Source organism: Triturus cristatus, chromosome 5_1 (genome assembly GCF_964204655.1).
Source record: "Triturus cristatus chromosome 5_1, aTriCri1.1, whole genome shotgun sequence".
Lineage (NCBI taxonomy): Eukaryota > Metazoa > Chordata > Amphibia > Caudata > Salamandridae > Triturus > Triturus cristatus.
In genome coordinates, this window is record NC_140587.1 from 487,502,086 (window position 1) to 487,517,095 (window position 15,010).

The 15,010-nt window shown below is 45.2% G+C and overlaps 1 protein-coding gene across 2 annotated transcripts in view; it reads right to left on the reverse strand.

The window, feature by feature from the left end:
• Positions 1 to 15,010, reverse strand: part of WWP1 (WW domain containing E3 ubiquitin protein ligase 1) — an 850,740-nt gene that overhangs the window by 708,564 nt on the left and 127,166 nt on the right. For both annotated transcript variants that reach the window (XM_085605336.1, XM_085605333.1), the window contains exon 3: positions 14,405 to 14,540. In XM_085605336.1, the coding sequence (XP_085461462.1) occupies positions 14,405 to 14,540 (136 nt within the window). The remainder of the gene's footprint in view (positions 1 to 14,404; positions 14,541 to 15,010) is intronic.

The following is a 15,010-nucleotide window of genomic DNA, read 5'->3' on the forward strand; positions in this document are numbered from 1 at the left end:
CGGAGAGGGACGAGGGGTCGGTCTTCGACCTCCACCCAGAGCGGGACGAGGAGGGGCCACTGACCCCTGTGGCTCCGCACGGTCCAGCTCTGGCCGGCGCCGTAGCGGCGTCACCTCGGCCTTAGACAGGACCACCCTGCCAAGGGACCGAGGGAGTCGGGGATGTGACCCGAGCGACCTCCCGCCACACCATGGGGACGCCCGCGGGGGTTTGCGGTGAGGCAGAGATGCCGTGGCCTGAAGGAGGTGCCCCAGAGGAGCCGCATCCCAACAGCACCACATTCTCCAAGACTGGTTCCAACGTAGTCTGGGTCGGAGCCACCGGCGGCGCCGAGGGCCCTAAGACAGGCGAGGGATCCGCCGACACCCCAGGAGGGGAAGGAGGATCAGACGCAAGCGAGGCCTGCAAAGCCGCCGCGGAAGTCTCCATCTGGACTCTCGATGCTGCGACACTTAACCACGGGGAGAGACGCTCACCTGACATCAGAGAAAGGAGAGGACGACGACCACGGCCGAATCTGAAGCCGTCCGCCGAAGCAGACTGAGGGGAGGACGTCGACCTGGAGAGACGCGCCGAGAGAAGTTTCATGCGGCGCTCCCACCGCGACTTCGGCTTCAACTTTTGCCACGCCGCACAATCTGAGGTGCCATGATCCTCCCCCAAACACCACATGCAAATGAGGTGAGGGTCCGTCGCCAACATAAGACCCCCACAAAATGTGCAGGTTTTTAAGCCCGAAGGCATTCGCACACTGTTTTCACCAAAAAAGAATGAATGAAAGGGGGCCTTAAACAGGCATGCAGCAAGGAACAGATCCGCGTTGCACGCGGAAAAGGAATAAACTGACGAGGGCACGCCGGGGCGGGTCTTATGTCACCTCGCTGACATCACGTACGCGGACGACGCCTGGGCGGAGTCGCGTGATGTCGCCCCGGCACGCAGGAATGCGGTGGCAAAAGTTTCCGGATCCAGTCTCACGCCTGGGGATAATTCTACGTGAAGGAATCTGTGGCTAGTAGTCTCTATCAGATACCCAGGTGACCCCCTTGCAAAACCAGGTTTTGAGATAGGCAATTTTGATGTCGCCTCACTATGTTTTGGGCCCTTGCCTGTCACGGGTACTTGGGCCTCTCACACAAGTGAGGCACCATTTTTATCGGGAGACCTGGGGGAAAGCTGGGTGGTAGGAAACGTGTGTGAGCCCAGTGATGACACACTTTCCCACACAAAAATGTGTGAAAAAAGTGATTTTTTCAGCTAAAATTGAGGTTTGCAGGGAATTCTGGGTAAGGAAACGTTGGGGTATCCACGCAAGCCATACCACCCTGGAAGCCCCCGGGTGTCTAGTTTTTAGAAATGTGTGGGTTTGCAAGGTTTCCCTAGGTGCCGGCAGAGCTAGGGTTCACAAACAACAGCTAGGCACTTTGCCAAAAAAAAGGTCATTTTTCACTGCGAAATTGAGGTGTGACCACGTTGCGTTTTGCGCCGTTTCCTGTCGCGGGCACTAGGCCGACCCACACAAGTGAGGTACCATTTTTCTCCTAAGACTTTGGGGAACGCGGGGTCGGTGGAAATTTGTGGATCCACGCAGATTCCAGAACTTTCCACCACAGAAATGTGGGGAAAATGTGTTTTTTTTTGGCAATTTGTTTAGGTTTGCAAGGGATTCTGGGTAACAGAACCTGGTGGAAGGCAGTCAAGTCACCCCATCCTGGATTCCCCTGGGTGTCTAGTTTTCAAAAATGTACAGGTGTGCTAGGTTTCCCTAGTTGCCGGCAGAGTTAGGGTTAAAAAACTACAGTTAAGCACTTTGCCCAAAAAAAGGGTCATTTTTCACTGCGAAATTGAGGTGCGACCACGTTGCGTTTTGCGCCGTTTCCTGTCGCGGGCACTAGGCGACCCACACAAGTGAGGTACCATTTTTATCGGGAGACTTAGGGTAATTCAGATTTGTAAAGCAACTGTTATTACCTATTGCTTTTTGATGCATTTCTGCCTTCCAAATGAAAGACATTGTGTAAAAAAGAAGTCATTTTGAAAAATGACCAATAATTCTCATGCTAGTATGAGTATTCCCAATTTCGAAAATGTGCAAATATCTACTGATTCTAAACTCTATAATTTGTTCCCATTTCAGAAATACATAGGTGTCTTTCATACCGATTTTTCCATTTATACATTTTCCCACAATAATTGCTATATACCCAGTACATAATAAAAAGCCATTGCAAATTGCTGCTCAGTTTTTGACTCTGGGTTCGTCGGGCTCTTGGTGAACCTACAAGTCCTATATATCCCCACAACCAGGAAGGTCCAGCGGATGTAACGGTATATTGCTTTCAAAGAGCTGTCATAATTATAAAAAAGTTACAGGTGAAAACGTTGACACAAAAGGCTGTTTTTTCAACTAATTTTAATTTTTTCCTATTTTTAACTGTTAGTTTCTATAAAGAAACCTTGATGGATCTACACAAATGACCTCTTGCTGAATTCAGAATTTTGTCTACTTTTCTAAAATGTATAGCTTTCCAGGATCCATTATTGCTTTCACACCAATTTCTACCATTAACTGGAAGGAGGTTGAAAGCACAAAAAATAGCAAAAATAGGCTATGTTCCAGAAAAATGCTAAAACTGTATAAAAAATGTTGGATTTCTGACAAAAGTGTGTCATTCCCAAAAAGCTGGGAAAATTGTGATTTCAGCCCCACAAACACTTTTTTGATACCATTTGCAGGGAAAACCCAGATGCTTTCATTTGCAGCCCGTTTTTCCCCCCAAAAAACAAACTTTTGCTCTATTTTGGCTAATTTCTGGGACCCCTCCAGGGGAATCCACAAACCCTGGGCACCATTAGAATCCCCATGATGTTGGAAAAAAGGAAACAAATTTGGCGTGGATACCTTATGTGTTCAAAAAGTTACAGGGGCCTAAGCGCACATTACCCCAAATAGCCCAAAAAAGGCTTAGCACAGGGGGGGTAAAAGGCCTAGCAGCGAAGGGGTTCAATCCCTTACCAAGAATTCCTTTATTGAACTGCAGCATAGTGGCAGTTTTACTTTAGACTACAACAAATTAATATTCTAAAATGATTCTCAAACATATTGCATTCATGAGATAAGTTAAATGTGGACAGCAAAATAAAACGGATCCTATTTCTAAGATTGCAATACAGGCTCTGAGGGACTGGAATTACAATATTCACACTGTAGTAAACAAACTCTTAACCAAAAGACCTCTTACTATATACTGAAAGAATATATTTTATAAGAGGGGAAAATCCATTAGCATTTTACACAGAAGAGATAAATGTGGAGGACGCCAATGCTGCACATGTTCAGTCAACCAGTCAACATATATACACATTTTCCATCTCCACAGATGTTTTTACCCATACTAATTCAATACCCACTGACTAAAAGTGATATTCACAAGGTGTCCAAAAGCAACAGTTCTTGATCCAGGTTATAATCTAAAAATGTAGATTAAGTCATAGTGGGTTCAATCTTAACTAAAAACCATTCATTTGAAAATTAAATCAATCCGCTAAAAACAGGCAAGCAGCTATGGTGGGGCCCCGCAGGACGTGTGGACCTCTGCTCTGGCTGTAGCAGAAGATGGGTGCCAGAATCCGTGTGGAGTGGCTTCGTGGGACGTGGACCGAGTTGAGGCAGAGCAGATCGGGCTGGGTACCCCGGCGCGACTGCTCAGCTCCTGAGTGGCCTGACCAGACGACGCGGTTGCAGCGGCCTGCGGTGTCACCCAGTGAGAAGCGGGGCTCTGGTGGAGCGGCGGGCGACTGCAGCGCCCAAGTGAACCCGGATCGAGCAGCTGTGCACAGGCGGGGTGGGTGGGGACTTTCCGGACCGTGCATGGTGGTGCGGCAGACAGAGAGGAATCCTGTTGCAGGCAAGACACAGATAGCATAGCCCCTAAAGGGCTGAGTTTGGCGATGCTGGTTGGGCGCACTGGGCCAGCCCAACCCTTCTGGGCACAAAACAAAGGGGATTAAGAATAAAAGAAGAATACAAATAAAGGAAAAGGAAGGACTTGAAGGCCTGGGCGGGCGAAGCAGCATCCACTGAGGCTTGGGCACCAGCCCTGTACATCGACCAGATAATCGGGTCCCCTTCGCTCTTCATCACAGCCTCTTAAAATACGAACTCCACGCTGGAAATTGCACAAAATTGACCGCGGGTCTTGTCTGGGCCCAGGAGCAGGGCACTGTAGCCCCCACTTTTGACTTCTGACTGTCTGAAACATCGCACAACCTCCTCTCTTGCCCGCCCTCCAAAACGAGTAAAACCAGGGTGGACAGGCCACAGGCCCTGGCTGGGAGTGCGCCAGAGTTGGGGGTTCACACCGCCGAAGCTGCCCAAACCACGAAGCCTGTATCAACAGACCAAACGGACCATTCGCACCAGTTTGATGAGCTTCTGGCAGCGGTAATGAACATAAAAACAATGCTGGGCCCCAAAATAGACTATCTACGGGCAGAAATGGGATCATAAAAAAAAATAATGTACAGGATAGAGGAAACTGAATCGACATTAGCGACCATGAGACCTACGTTAGCGACAACATCAGAGCAAATAAAGCACTGCAAAAAGAGATGTACTTAAGAAACGAGCTGAAGATCAGGAAGGGAGGTCCCGGAGGAACAATGTGCGCATTGTGGGCCTGCTGGAGCGCTTTGAAGGCTAAAGTATGGAGCTAAATCTCGAGACCTGGTTCTCCAAAGTAATACTGAAGGGCAAACACTCCAAGTTCTTCTCAGTGGAGAGGGCCTACAGGATGCCGGATGGACCCCCTCGCCCGGGTAACCCCTCCAGATCGGTAGTAGCCCGTCTGTTCAACTACAGTGACAGAGACCATGTCTTGCAGGTGACAAGGGCCCGGGGGTCGTGGCAGGTCGAGAATGCTGCAGTGCACATATAGCCGGACTACACACTAATGGTGCAACACCGCAGATCCTCCTTTCTGGAAGTCAAAAAATGTCTGCGGGATCACAAAGTAAAGTATGCTCTACAGTTCCAAACCACTGTGCAGATTCAGCACAACGAGAAATCCACATTCTGCTCTTCCCCGGAAAACGGACTGCCGCATAACCAAAAGAAAGAGAGCAGTCCCCTTTGGAAATGGTAGCTCCACGGACAAGGTGAGACACGTAGTGGTGGTCAACTGCACCGCCCCACTAAAGCTCAGGCAGCAAAGGAGAGAGCACAGGCTGTTAAAAGCACAAAGAAACACGCAAACACCGGATCCCCTCCGCTATCGGGATCAGAAACAGACATCACCATGGAGCATGCCCACCAACTAACAGAGTCGCAGCGGACAAAAAGCACAATCAGTTGTGGCGATGGCTGCCCCCATGAATAGAACTGGCACTGCAGACCAAGATACGCAACACTAGAAAAACCCTGGCCTAAGTATGTAATCACTACCAAAGCTGGCCTATCGGACTTGCCACGTCTCCATGCCCCACCCACAATAAGTGTCTGTTATAGAACCATCTAGTCAATGCTTTCTATGTCTATTCTCTCTTCACTTTTTCTTCTGCACTCTCTTCTACTACAGTTCTCTCTTAAATATTTACTATTAAGTTCTTCTGCAATTAAGTGCAGATGGCCATTTGCCTGTTGGCAAACTGGCCAGGTTTGGGAGTTGGGCATCAGAACGTTCTGTCCAAATTATTAACTCACACGTGCTGTATATGACACGCATACTAGACTAGGCGTCACAAGGGTCTCCTGATCCTACCGGCATGCTACACACGTGTGACTGGTCCCCACAGACTAGTACAACGTTAACACCAAATAGGTTAAACAACATTTTTAAAATGCAGGGTAACCAATTGCTTTTAATTACGTGGAATGTCCGTGGGCTGGCGGGGCATGCCACAAGACATAGGGTATACCAACAACTGTGCAGGATCTCCATAGCGCTCTTCCAAGCAATGCACCTGACCTCGCTAACACTCACCTCCTTGGACAAACGTTGGAGATGCACAGTAGTAGGGACCACATATTCAGAGTACACAAGGGGTGCTGTGATAGTGATAGCTCCTGGGACCCCGCTCCAGACATTCCACACACGCACAGACCCGAACGGCTGTTACGAGATACTGGAGTGACTCCTAGACAGCTCCCCAGTAGTGCTAGTATCACTATACGCACCAAATATGGGTCAGTCTGCATTTTTACATACACTGTCCCCGCGGTTACTCCTTGATCCGTCGGCCTCCACATACTGGGGTGGAAACTACAACTGCACTCCCGACCTCGGCCGGTCACGCCCACCAATCCCTGGGGCACAATCCATTCTCCTATCGCAGCACCTGCAGGGACGGGCTACCAACCTGCATCTGCTAAATGCTTGGCGGGGCAAATATCCCACAGGGCAGGTGTACTCATTATTCAGGGCTACAAGACCTACACACAACTGCTCAGCAGAGGCCCCACCCATGGTTACCCACGTGGAATACCTCGCCCGCACATTATCGGACCATAGCACCTACAGTTGCAGTTAACACGGGGTACATCCAGAGCTGGTATACAGACGTGGTGTCTCCCCTTAGAGGCACTTAAAGATGCTACTCTGCGTGCTTCCCTTTTGTAATCCATCACAACATATTTTCAAACCAACAAAGGCATGGTGTCCCATGCTGGTATGGAATAGGATGCATTTAAGGTGGTTTTTGCGTGGGCATTCAATAAAAGCAGTATACAGTTCACGCATGTCCCTTACTAAGGAGCTACAAGATTTAAAAATCAAAATCCAATGTCACGAGCGTCTCTGCCACACAGATCCACACATTATACCCTTACTAACCAAAGCCAGGCTACCCCACAAAGCTGTAATGGACAGACTATGTGCCCTGGACTATAAACAATACCTTGTCAGACAACACGCTGAGGGGGATAAAACAAGCAAGACACTTGCATGGCTGCTGAAAAACAAAACTCTCCAAACTCCTAGCACAGACATTTACGACCACAACGGCTGATGGCCAGCGGATAAACACGCAAGAAGGGATCAATAGTTACTTCCATAAATATTATGCTGCGTTATATAAGGCTCCGGCTCACTTCGATCACCAGGAGCTACATATCAATAGACTAAATTACAGAGGCAATTCTACCAAGAGGCATTGGATTCTGATATGCTTCCGCTATACCACAGCGAGGCAGTACTGGTGGTACTGATTAAACCCAGCATAGACCCACTGCAGACGAGCTCACACCTCCCACTATCTCACCTGAATTTGGACTATAAAATACTGGGCAGTTTCTAGTGCACTCTGAGAAGAACGGCTTCATCTATGGCCGTAGCACAGGCCTAAATCTATGTTGTCTCTTTAAACTGCTGGATTGGGCATGCACGGAGGCGTACCCGATGTGGATAGCCTCTCTGGATATGGAGAAAGCTTTCGACACCCCGAGGTGGGACTATTTGCATGCGGTTCTAGCAGGATACGGCATAGGCCCCCAGTTTCTCTGTTGGGTGAAGCTATTGTACAGCACACTGTGCGTGGGTGAAAAAAGGCCAGATCATTTCCAAAACCTTTGAGATATCTATCACCAATTATTTTCACCCTGGCCATGGAGTCCTTGGCGTGTGCACTCCGCAGTCGTGTTTTTGAACTGGGGCATCAGGGCTTGCAATTAATGGCACATTGTCTTGTTATATAAGACGCTGCGCTGGTCTATCTCCTTGGTCAACAGGCAATTTTGCAAGGCTTGGTGAGCCTGCTCGATAATCACAGGTGCACATCAGGCTTGAAGGTGAATTGGAATGAATCACTTCTATTTCCAATGACTCCTCTGTCCGCAGAACAGAGGACGGGCTTACCCAACGCCTCACTCGCCTGGTCCTGTGACTCTTTCAAGTACCTGGGCGTGCAGGTTTAACACTCACAGGAGGACCCGATAGAAGGGAATCTGGGCATGGTGAGCGCCAACGCCCACGCTACACTCCCATTCTAGATTGAGCTTCCCTTATCCCCCATGGACCGCATCGCAATATCAAAAATAAACCTACTCCCCAGACTTCTGTACTTCTTTGCAGCACTCCCCTTTCCTATCCCTAGCAAACTATTCAGAGATCTGAGGACACTCCTGAAGTCCTTAGTCTGGAACACATCCAAGGCAAGAGTCGCCCTATCAAAGCTCTGCCTTCCTATCTCAGAAGGAGGCCTGGGGTGACTAACTAGGAACACTATTATGTGATGGCACAGCTCCAGTGTCACATAGGCTGGCTGGCCGTAACCTTGCTGAATTGGACCCATGGGCCCGGAGCCCTCGACAACCCGAAATGTTGGAATGGCCGTTTGGCAAGTAAAGATGTTCACACCTTTAAAGTTACTGGTGAGAAGATTTAATCGCTGGGTCAAGGAAATCTAGTGCCAATGGCATTAACAACTGTGCTACTCTCCTAGTCTAAATTACTGCGAAGGTGACAGGAGCCAATGGTATAAACAAATAGGCTCTGGTTTAAAGAACTTCAAATGGGATATTTATCTTTGAAGATGATGTGGTAGAGTAGGAGTACCAGAACGACTCCGATGTCCCCTTCAGGGCATTCTATAACTTCTTGGAAGAGACAGCAGTGTTTGAGTAGGATGATCAGAACTACATTTTTGGGCAAAACCAGGAAAATCTATTCAGGGATTTTTTTTTTCCTATGAAGAATTGAGGGAGTCTCTTCTTCAGAAATAAAGGTGGGTCCTCAAACTTTAAAAAAGGTAGTTCTTGCTTTAGCAGAAATGGGAGGACAAGATAAATACATCTGTTCTCCCTAGACATCATCAGACTCTCAGAATCTCAGTTTCAAAGAAATGGAACATCATTTGCCAGACGTTCTAGCTCGAGATGAAAGTTAAGTGTTAGTGTATCATCATCCTCACTATATTTCGCCAATGTAGCATAAAAAGTATACTACTTCAGTAAAAGATAAAAAAATACGTGACATACAATTACATACATTATAATTTAAATATAACAGAATTTGTTTACAAAATATATAAAAATACACAGATAGTTAAAGGCAAATACAATACTTCAGAACCTGCACAAATTGACTCAGCGTAACAAGGTTTGTTTTCTCCTGTTTAGGGCACACAGAATAAAGGAGGCAAGACATAAGCAAGTGAAAGGATCTAGAAGACTTTTAAAAACAATACAAGGCAGGGCGACATGTTCTAAAATTGATTCTTTGCAAGAGTGGCAAAATATATCTCTTCCTTTCCTCCCTATACAGTTTACAAAAGAATAAAAAATGTAAATCGCATTGGGAAGAGCAAGAATCGTGAGAACAAACTGAGTGCCTCCAAGGAAAATGCATTAGGAGAATATCCCAACATAAGGGGAATAAAATTAAAGCTAAATCTGTCTAATAGGTATCTAGGTTTAAGGTTCGTCACAAAATCCAGGTACGTGTAATCCTGCGTGCTCAACCTAGGTGCTACAGAATATAAATTAGCCCTAGACTACGTGGAACGTCAAATAAATAAGCATGTCCAACGGAGTAAAAGCTAATCTTTATGTATTGCAGCCATTTAACCTTAGCCACACCATCAAGGTTTAAGCCATCTCTTAATATGTCATGTGTAAGCTTTAGATCTTCCCTTCTCCATACAGAGTGCCACAGAAGGGGTGGAGCGATGTAGATTAAATACGATATGAAGGGAACATCCAGTTCCAAGTGACAGATATATGAAGAACAAGCTTTAGGAGGGCCTAACAGATGCTTCCAAATGCAGTGTTGTAAAACGTGAATGCTGGCGGTTCCCCAAATAGCAGCCCCATATGTTGTGACCGATGTAATTTTTGCTTCATAGATCTTTTTAATTACATCAACTGGCTTTGTTCCCGACCTTTCTGTAAATTTGGACAGTGCCTCTATGCTTCTTTCCATCATTAGCCTCCTGTTATCCACCATGGGTTGCCAGCTGTTTTTACAATCAAAAATAACCCCCAGATAACAAAAGGAATCCACCACTTCCAATTTTCTTCCTTCAATGTTTCAACTTGGTATTTTCTTTGGTCTCTCTCCTGCAACTAGAACAAATGATTAGCTTCATTTTCTCTACGTTATAAGTGGTTTATAAACCTAGTGTCTATCAGATGCTGCACTGCATTGCCAGTCGGGCCAAAAAGAATACATCATCTGCATAGAGAAGCACTGGAGTGGAGTTCATCTATGGAACGTCATTAACAGACGTGGCCAGGGCTGCTTACACACCGTTGGTATAGAGGGAGAATAGGAAAGGAGCGAGTACGCACCCTTGCCTGACCCCATGAGCGATCCCAAATGAACTGGTTGTGTCACCCGATCTACCATTCTGAACACAGGCTGTAGCACCGGTGTACATTCCTCGAATGAAGTCAATGATCGGTTTCTCAATGCCCAAGTCTTCCATAATCAACCATAATTTCAAGTGGGCTACCAGATCAAAAGCAGCGGACAGGTCCATAAGGGCCTTATATACAATTGACCTCCCTTCACCGCAGTATATTTAACAATAAGTACATTTAAATTGAGACACTGATCAATTGTCCCTCTTCCCTTTTTAAATCCATCCTGGGAACGTGATAAAAATTTTTTCCTGGGCCCAAACTTATAGCCTGTTTAGAAGCAGGCGGCCCATTAATTTTGCAGTGCTGTCCAAAAGTGATATTGGTCTGTAATTTATTGCCAACGATTTATTGCCTTTTTAAAAAATTGGGATGACAAGAGGGAAGAGGGCCCACTTGGGCAATAGCATGAAAAGCGTTAGTAATAAGTGGGGCCAGAGCGCTTCGTTAGTTAAAAAGAAATCAATTGGTTCCCCGTCAGGGCCCGGTGCTCTAGAGGGGCTAAATTGATTCAGAGCAGATGTCACCTCCTCCTGACCAAAGTGTGGATGTACATCAGATATAATCATCTGTGGGACTGATGTCTCTTAGAAGGCATTTCCTGGCTGACCAAACACTACTCCAAAGTGAGTCACCTAGGTCTCCTCTGCAACATGTGTCAGTGGTAATCTCTGGGTGCTCACTGAGGAAGGGTGCATAAACAATATTCTGAAAATCACTGCTATTCTTTAAGACTGCTGCCTCGGCGAGTTTCCCAGGCCTATTCTTTCAGGGCCCGGACCCTGTTGGTTCTTGCATCTTTGTAGGCAAGCAGCAATGCTTTTACCAATACTATATCCCAGGGTTTTACCTTTAGGGCACAATGGAGATTGAGTGCCTTAGAACAGACATCATCAAACCAGCAAACTGCTAGGGGTGGCTTGGGGGGACATGGGCACAATAGGCCATTATTAATTTCAGATAAGATTTGGTCGAATGCTGGGATAATCTCATCGGTCGACAAAGAGGAGTCTAGGCAGATAAAGATTTCCCTATACATCTTTGCAACAAAGCTAGAAATAATTGTGGCCATGTCAATCTTCCCCCATTTCAGCACGACACCATTTTTTCTTTTAATCATAGGTTTAGAAATGTGAGTCTCATGAATTATATTCCCCAGACTCCAAAGAAAGTGACAAGAAATCGCAGCATGGTCGCTAAATGCGTAGAAATTGGCCCCAGGCTGGGATATCCAATTTCTAATATGTTCCGACACTACTAGATAATCTATGGTCAAACTTGATGACCGGGACAAAAATGTGTTCAAGTTGCCATGAGTTGGCGTCTAATGGGTTTGCTATCACAAGATTATGGACCATTAGTGGACTATTTAATGCGTTGCCATAAATGGTGTGACAAATGATATATAGGATCCCCTGCAATATCGACCAGACCATATACCCCTAGAGCAGCTTTATCGCAGCTATGGCAATAAAGTCCCCCAGCCAAGTAATATTGATGGGTCTGCGGTGGGCTTCCGTTAATTGGACTATATCCTTCTCAATTGGTTCAATTACAAAGGCCATACTTCCAGTAAGATCATTGTTGTAGAAGTTAATTAAAATCCAGTCCCTCTCCTTTTGTCCTTCGTGTAGGAGAATTTAGTAATACAGTGAGGTATTAATGAAAGGCATTCCCTGAATTCTCACTAAGCTTGCAATTAAAGTAACTAAACCTTCACTATTGGACCGGCTCCAGATGGAGTTGTGTTAGTCTGATATGTACAGTACCCAATGAGATAAATTGGTGTAATCTCCCAAGTTTCCTAGAAACCGAGAATATCATATTTGAAGACAAAGGATATCCAATCATTGCTACACTTCTTCCGATTGTATCCAGCTATATTCCAAGTAGCTATTCTTAAGGTAGTCTTATCCTTGGTCACTATTTCTTCCTGTACTGGAGGCAGCCTGGAGAGACCCTGGGATTTGAACGAAGTAGTTATATTAGTGGGATAAGTAAGTCAATCGCATTCTTCTAACCCACTCACTGGTGCATATTTTTTGCTAGTTAGAGAAGCTATACCGTCCCAAGGATTAGAGAAATTAGAAGGTGGAATGGGTTCTACACTCACATGAGGGCTATAATGACCCCTTCGGGCCTATAAAAAACAAACAAAGGTAAGGCAAATATTTGCGTGTCAAACCTGGTAGAACCTGGTAAATTACTTAATAAATGTACAACCAAATGTTGATAGTTGATGACTATACAGTCCCCCTTGAAGGATTTCAGTCCACAGCTCACCCAAGACACACGTCTGGCCATGATGATATGATGATACAGTTTGGGATATCCCTTATGAAATCTTGAAAGCCAATGTAGTACCTTATCCATCAACTGCCCTGCTTAGACCGCGGCAGTTCAGGTGTATTAACAAGAACTATGATATAAGGGCAACTGCAGGCGGAAGATCTAATCTATCACCAGGCACAGTTGTTAGGCTAGCCAGACTCTTTGTCCATGGTGGACACTTTTCCGCTAACTTCCCTTGCCGTGCGATAGAATTGTTGCGGGCCGGTCGTTCCACACCCAATTGATGTTCCAGGTCAGATGGTGCAGAGGTGGATAAAGTCGGGATGCAAGCTCCCATAACCCCAATAAATTAATTGCCATTTTCAGGAGTTTCAAAAAAATCAGTAGAAGATTGAACAGAAGGAATAGTGGGATGACAAGCACTTGACTCTGGGGCAGAACGTTGGATCAAAGGCACCGTCGCTGGTGGTTGGCCACGTGGATAACCCTGTGAAACTGTTCTGTGATACATGTGCTCATTTGCCAATTTGGTATTTATAATAAGGGTTATATTCTCCGCTATTTTTTTACAATCGAAATGAAATAGGTTGTAAGAGGGTATTGAGCATTAATTCCAGCTTCACACCCAAGGAATCTTCGTTCAGCAAAGGATATGAGGCCAGGGGAGGAGCAGGTACTTCGAGCGACCCCTGAGGTGGAACCTCTGGTATCCTTTTGAGGTCACTGCGGACATTACTGCCTTTTGAAAATGTGGCCGTACTAACAGTTTTGGCCCTCCTCCTCTTCCGTTTTCCCAGTGGTTCAAATGGGGGGGGGGGGGACTGTCAACTGTCCTAGGACGGTTAAAATTACTGCATTGGGCCAATAACCATCGGGGTAGCCTTTGGGTGGACTGCATGTTAGTAATTTCCCCACCCTTGTCCACATCAGTGTCACCTGGGTTAGTAATAAGGGCTCTTACCCTCTTCCAGAGAGGAGACGCACAGTAATTTAAATCTCCTTAGTAAGGACATCTGCTTCTCTGATCAAAAAAGAATCCAACATATTGATTATCTCACCTCCTGTTTCAGATGCCTTAAGCTTCCTTTTGGCCATCGTACATTAGGGTAGATTGGTCGCAGTACAAGGCAGACTTTAGAGAGGCGGCCCAGCGCCTTACAGGAATAAGGGAGGGAGGGTAATGTAGTCCCCAGCGGGGCCGGTACAGTGGCACAGCTTTCTCCCTTCAGAAATAGTTGGCAGCTACTGATTAAAGTATCATTTTTTTTTAAACCCCTAACAAGTATAAAAGAATATCGTAAGGTTTACTACAACTGGTGTCTAATCACAAAATACCTTCAGGGCAAGCAGAAATAACAGGCTGTGTCATATGCTTTACAGATTTTCTGGCACCTTCGATTTTATTTCGGTTTCTCATTCATCCCCTTCCAAATTTGTCACTTAGATCAATTTATTGAAAAAGATTTTTCAAAGAAATTCTGGACTCAGTAATAGAAGTATTGTTTTTAGTGAGTTAACCATAACCCTTGATGGATTCTATATCTGGATCTTTTTCAAAAGATACTATTAAAAGGATTAACACAAAACAGATGCAGAGATATATAAATAACAAATGTGCTTACATTAATTAAACGAAAATACACAAGTAAACAAAACATAAAAATATTAAAAACTGTCTCATTCAAGTAATATGCACTCTTTCGTTTTGAGGAATATTAGAACTTTAAGTATATGCATTAAAAAACATTTGAACTTACAGAGTGATCTGCTCATCCCATTTTGGATTAGAACCATTTGATTTTGTGGTTTTCTTTGTTTCTCCATCTGCAGCTAATTCTGTATAGACTGATGTTCCAAACCAGTTTTTCCTCCTCTTTAACTTGGCACTAGAAACTAAATCAAGGAAAAAAAACTATAAAAGGATCACATAGCAGATGGGTACTCTCTGGTGGCATACAATAAACAATTCAGTTAAATTGTTGTTCAATTCCAAATAAACAATATTCTAGCAAGAGCAACAATATCATGAAATGTATCAGTTGAGGAGAGAAACCTATCACTTTTCTGATATAAGGATGGTGACTTACAATGGACTGCAGCCAACCATAGCTAGGAATGTTTTTCAAAATGGAAATTGCTATTTTTTTAAAGAAAACCATCTAAGTTTCTTAAAAGAAACGATTCTGCTTTTAAGAATGGTTTTCCGTTTTGAAAACCTTCAATATAAGCGGACAGTCGCCTTATGGACCACTGCCTAATTCCTTTGAAGTTATCAGCACAATTTGGACCCTTTCCCCTTTCCGAATCAGTTACCACCTCGAATTAGGGAGGCAGTAACTTATCAATGACTTCGACCAGTTACA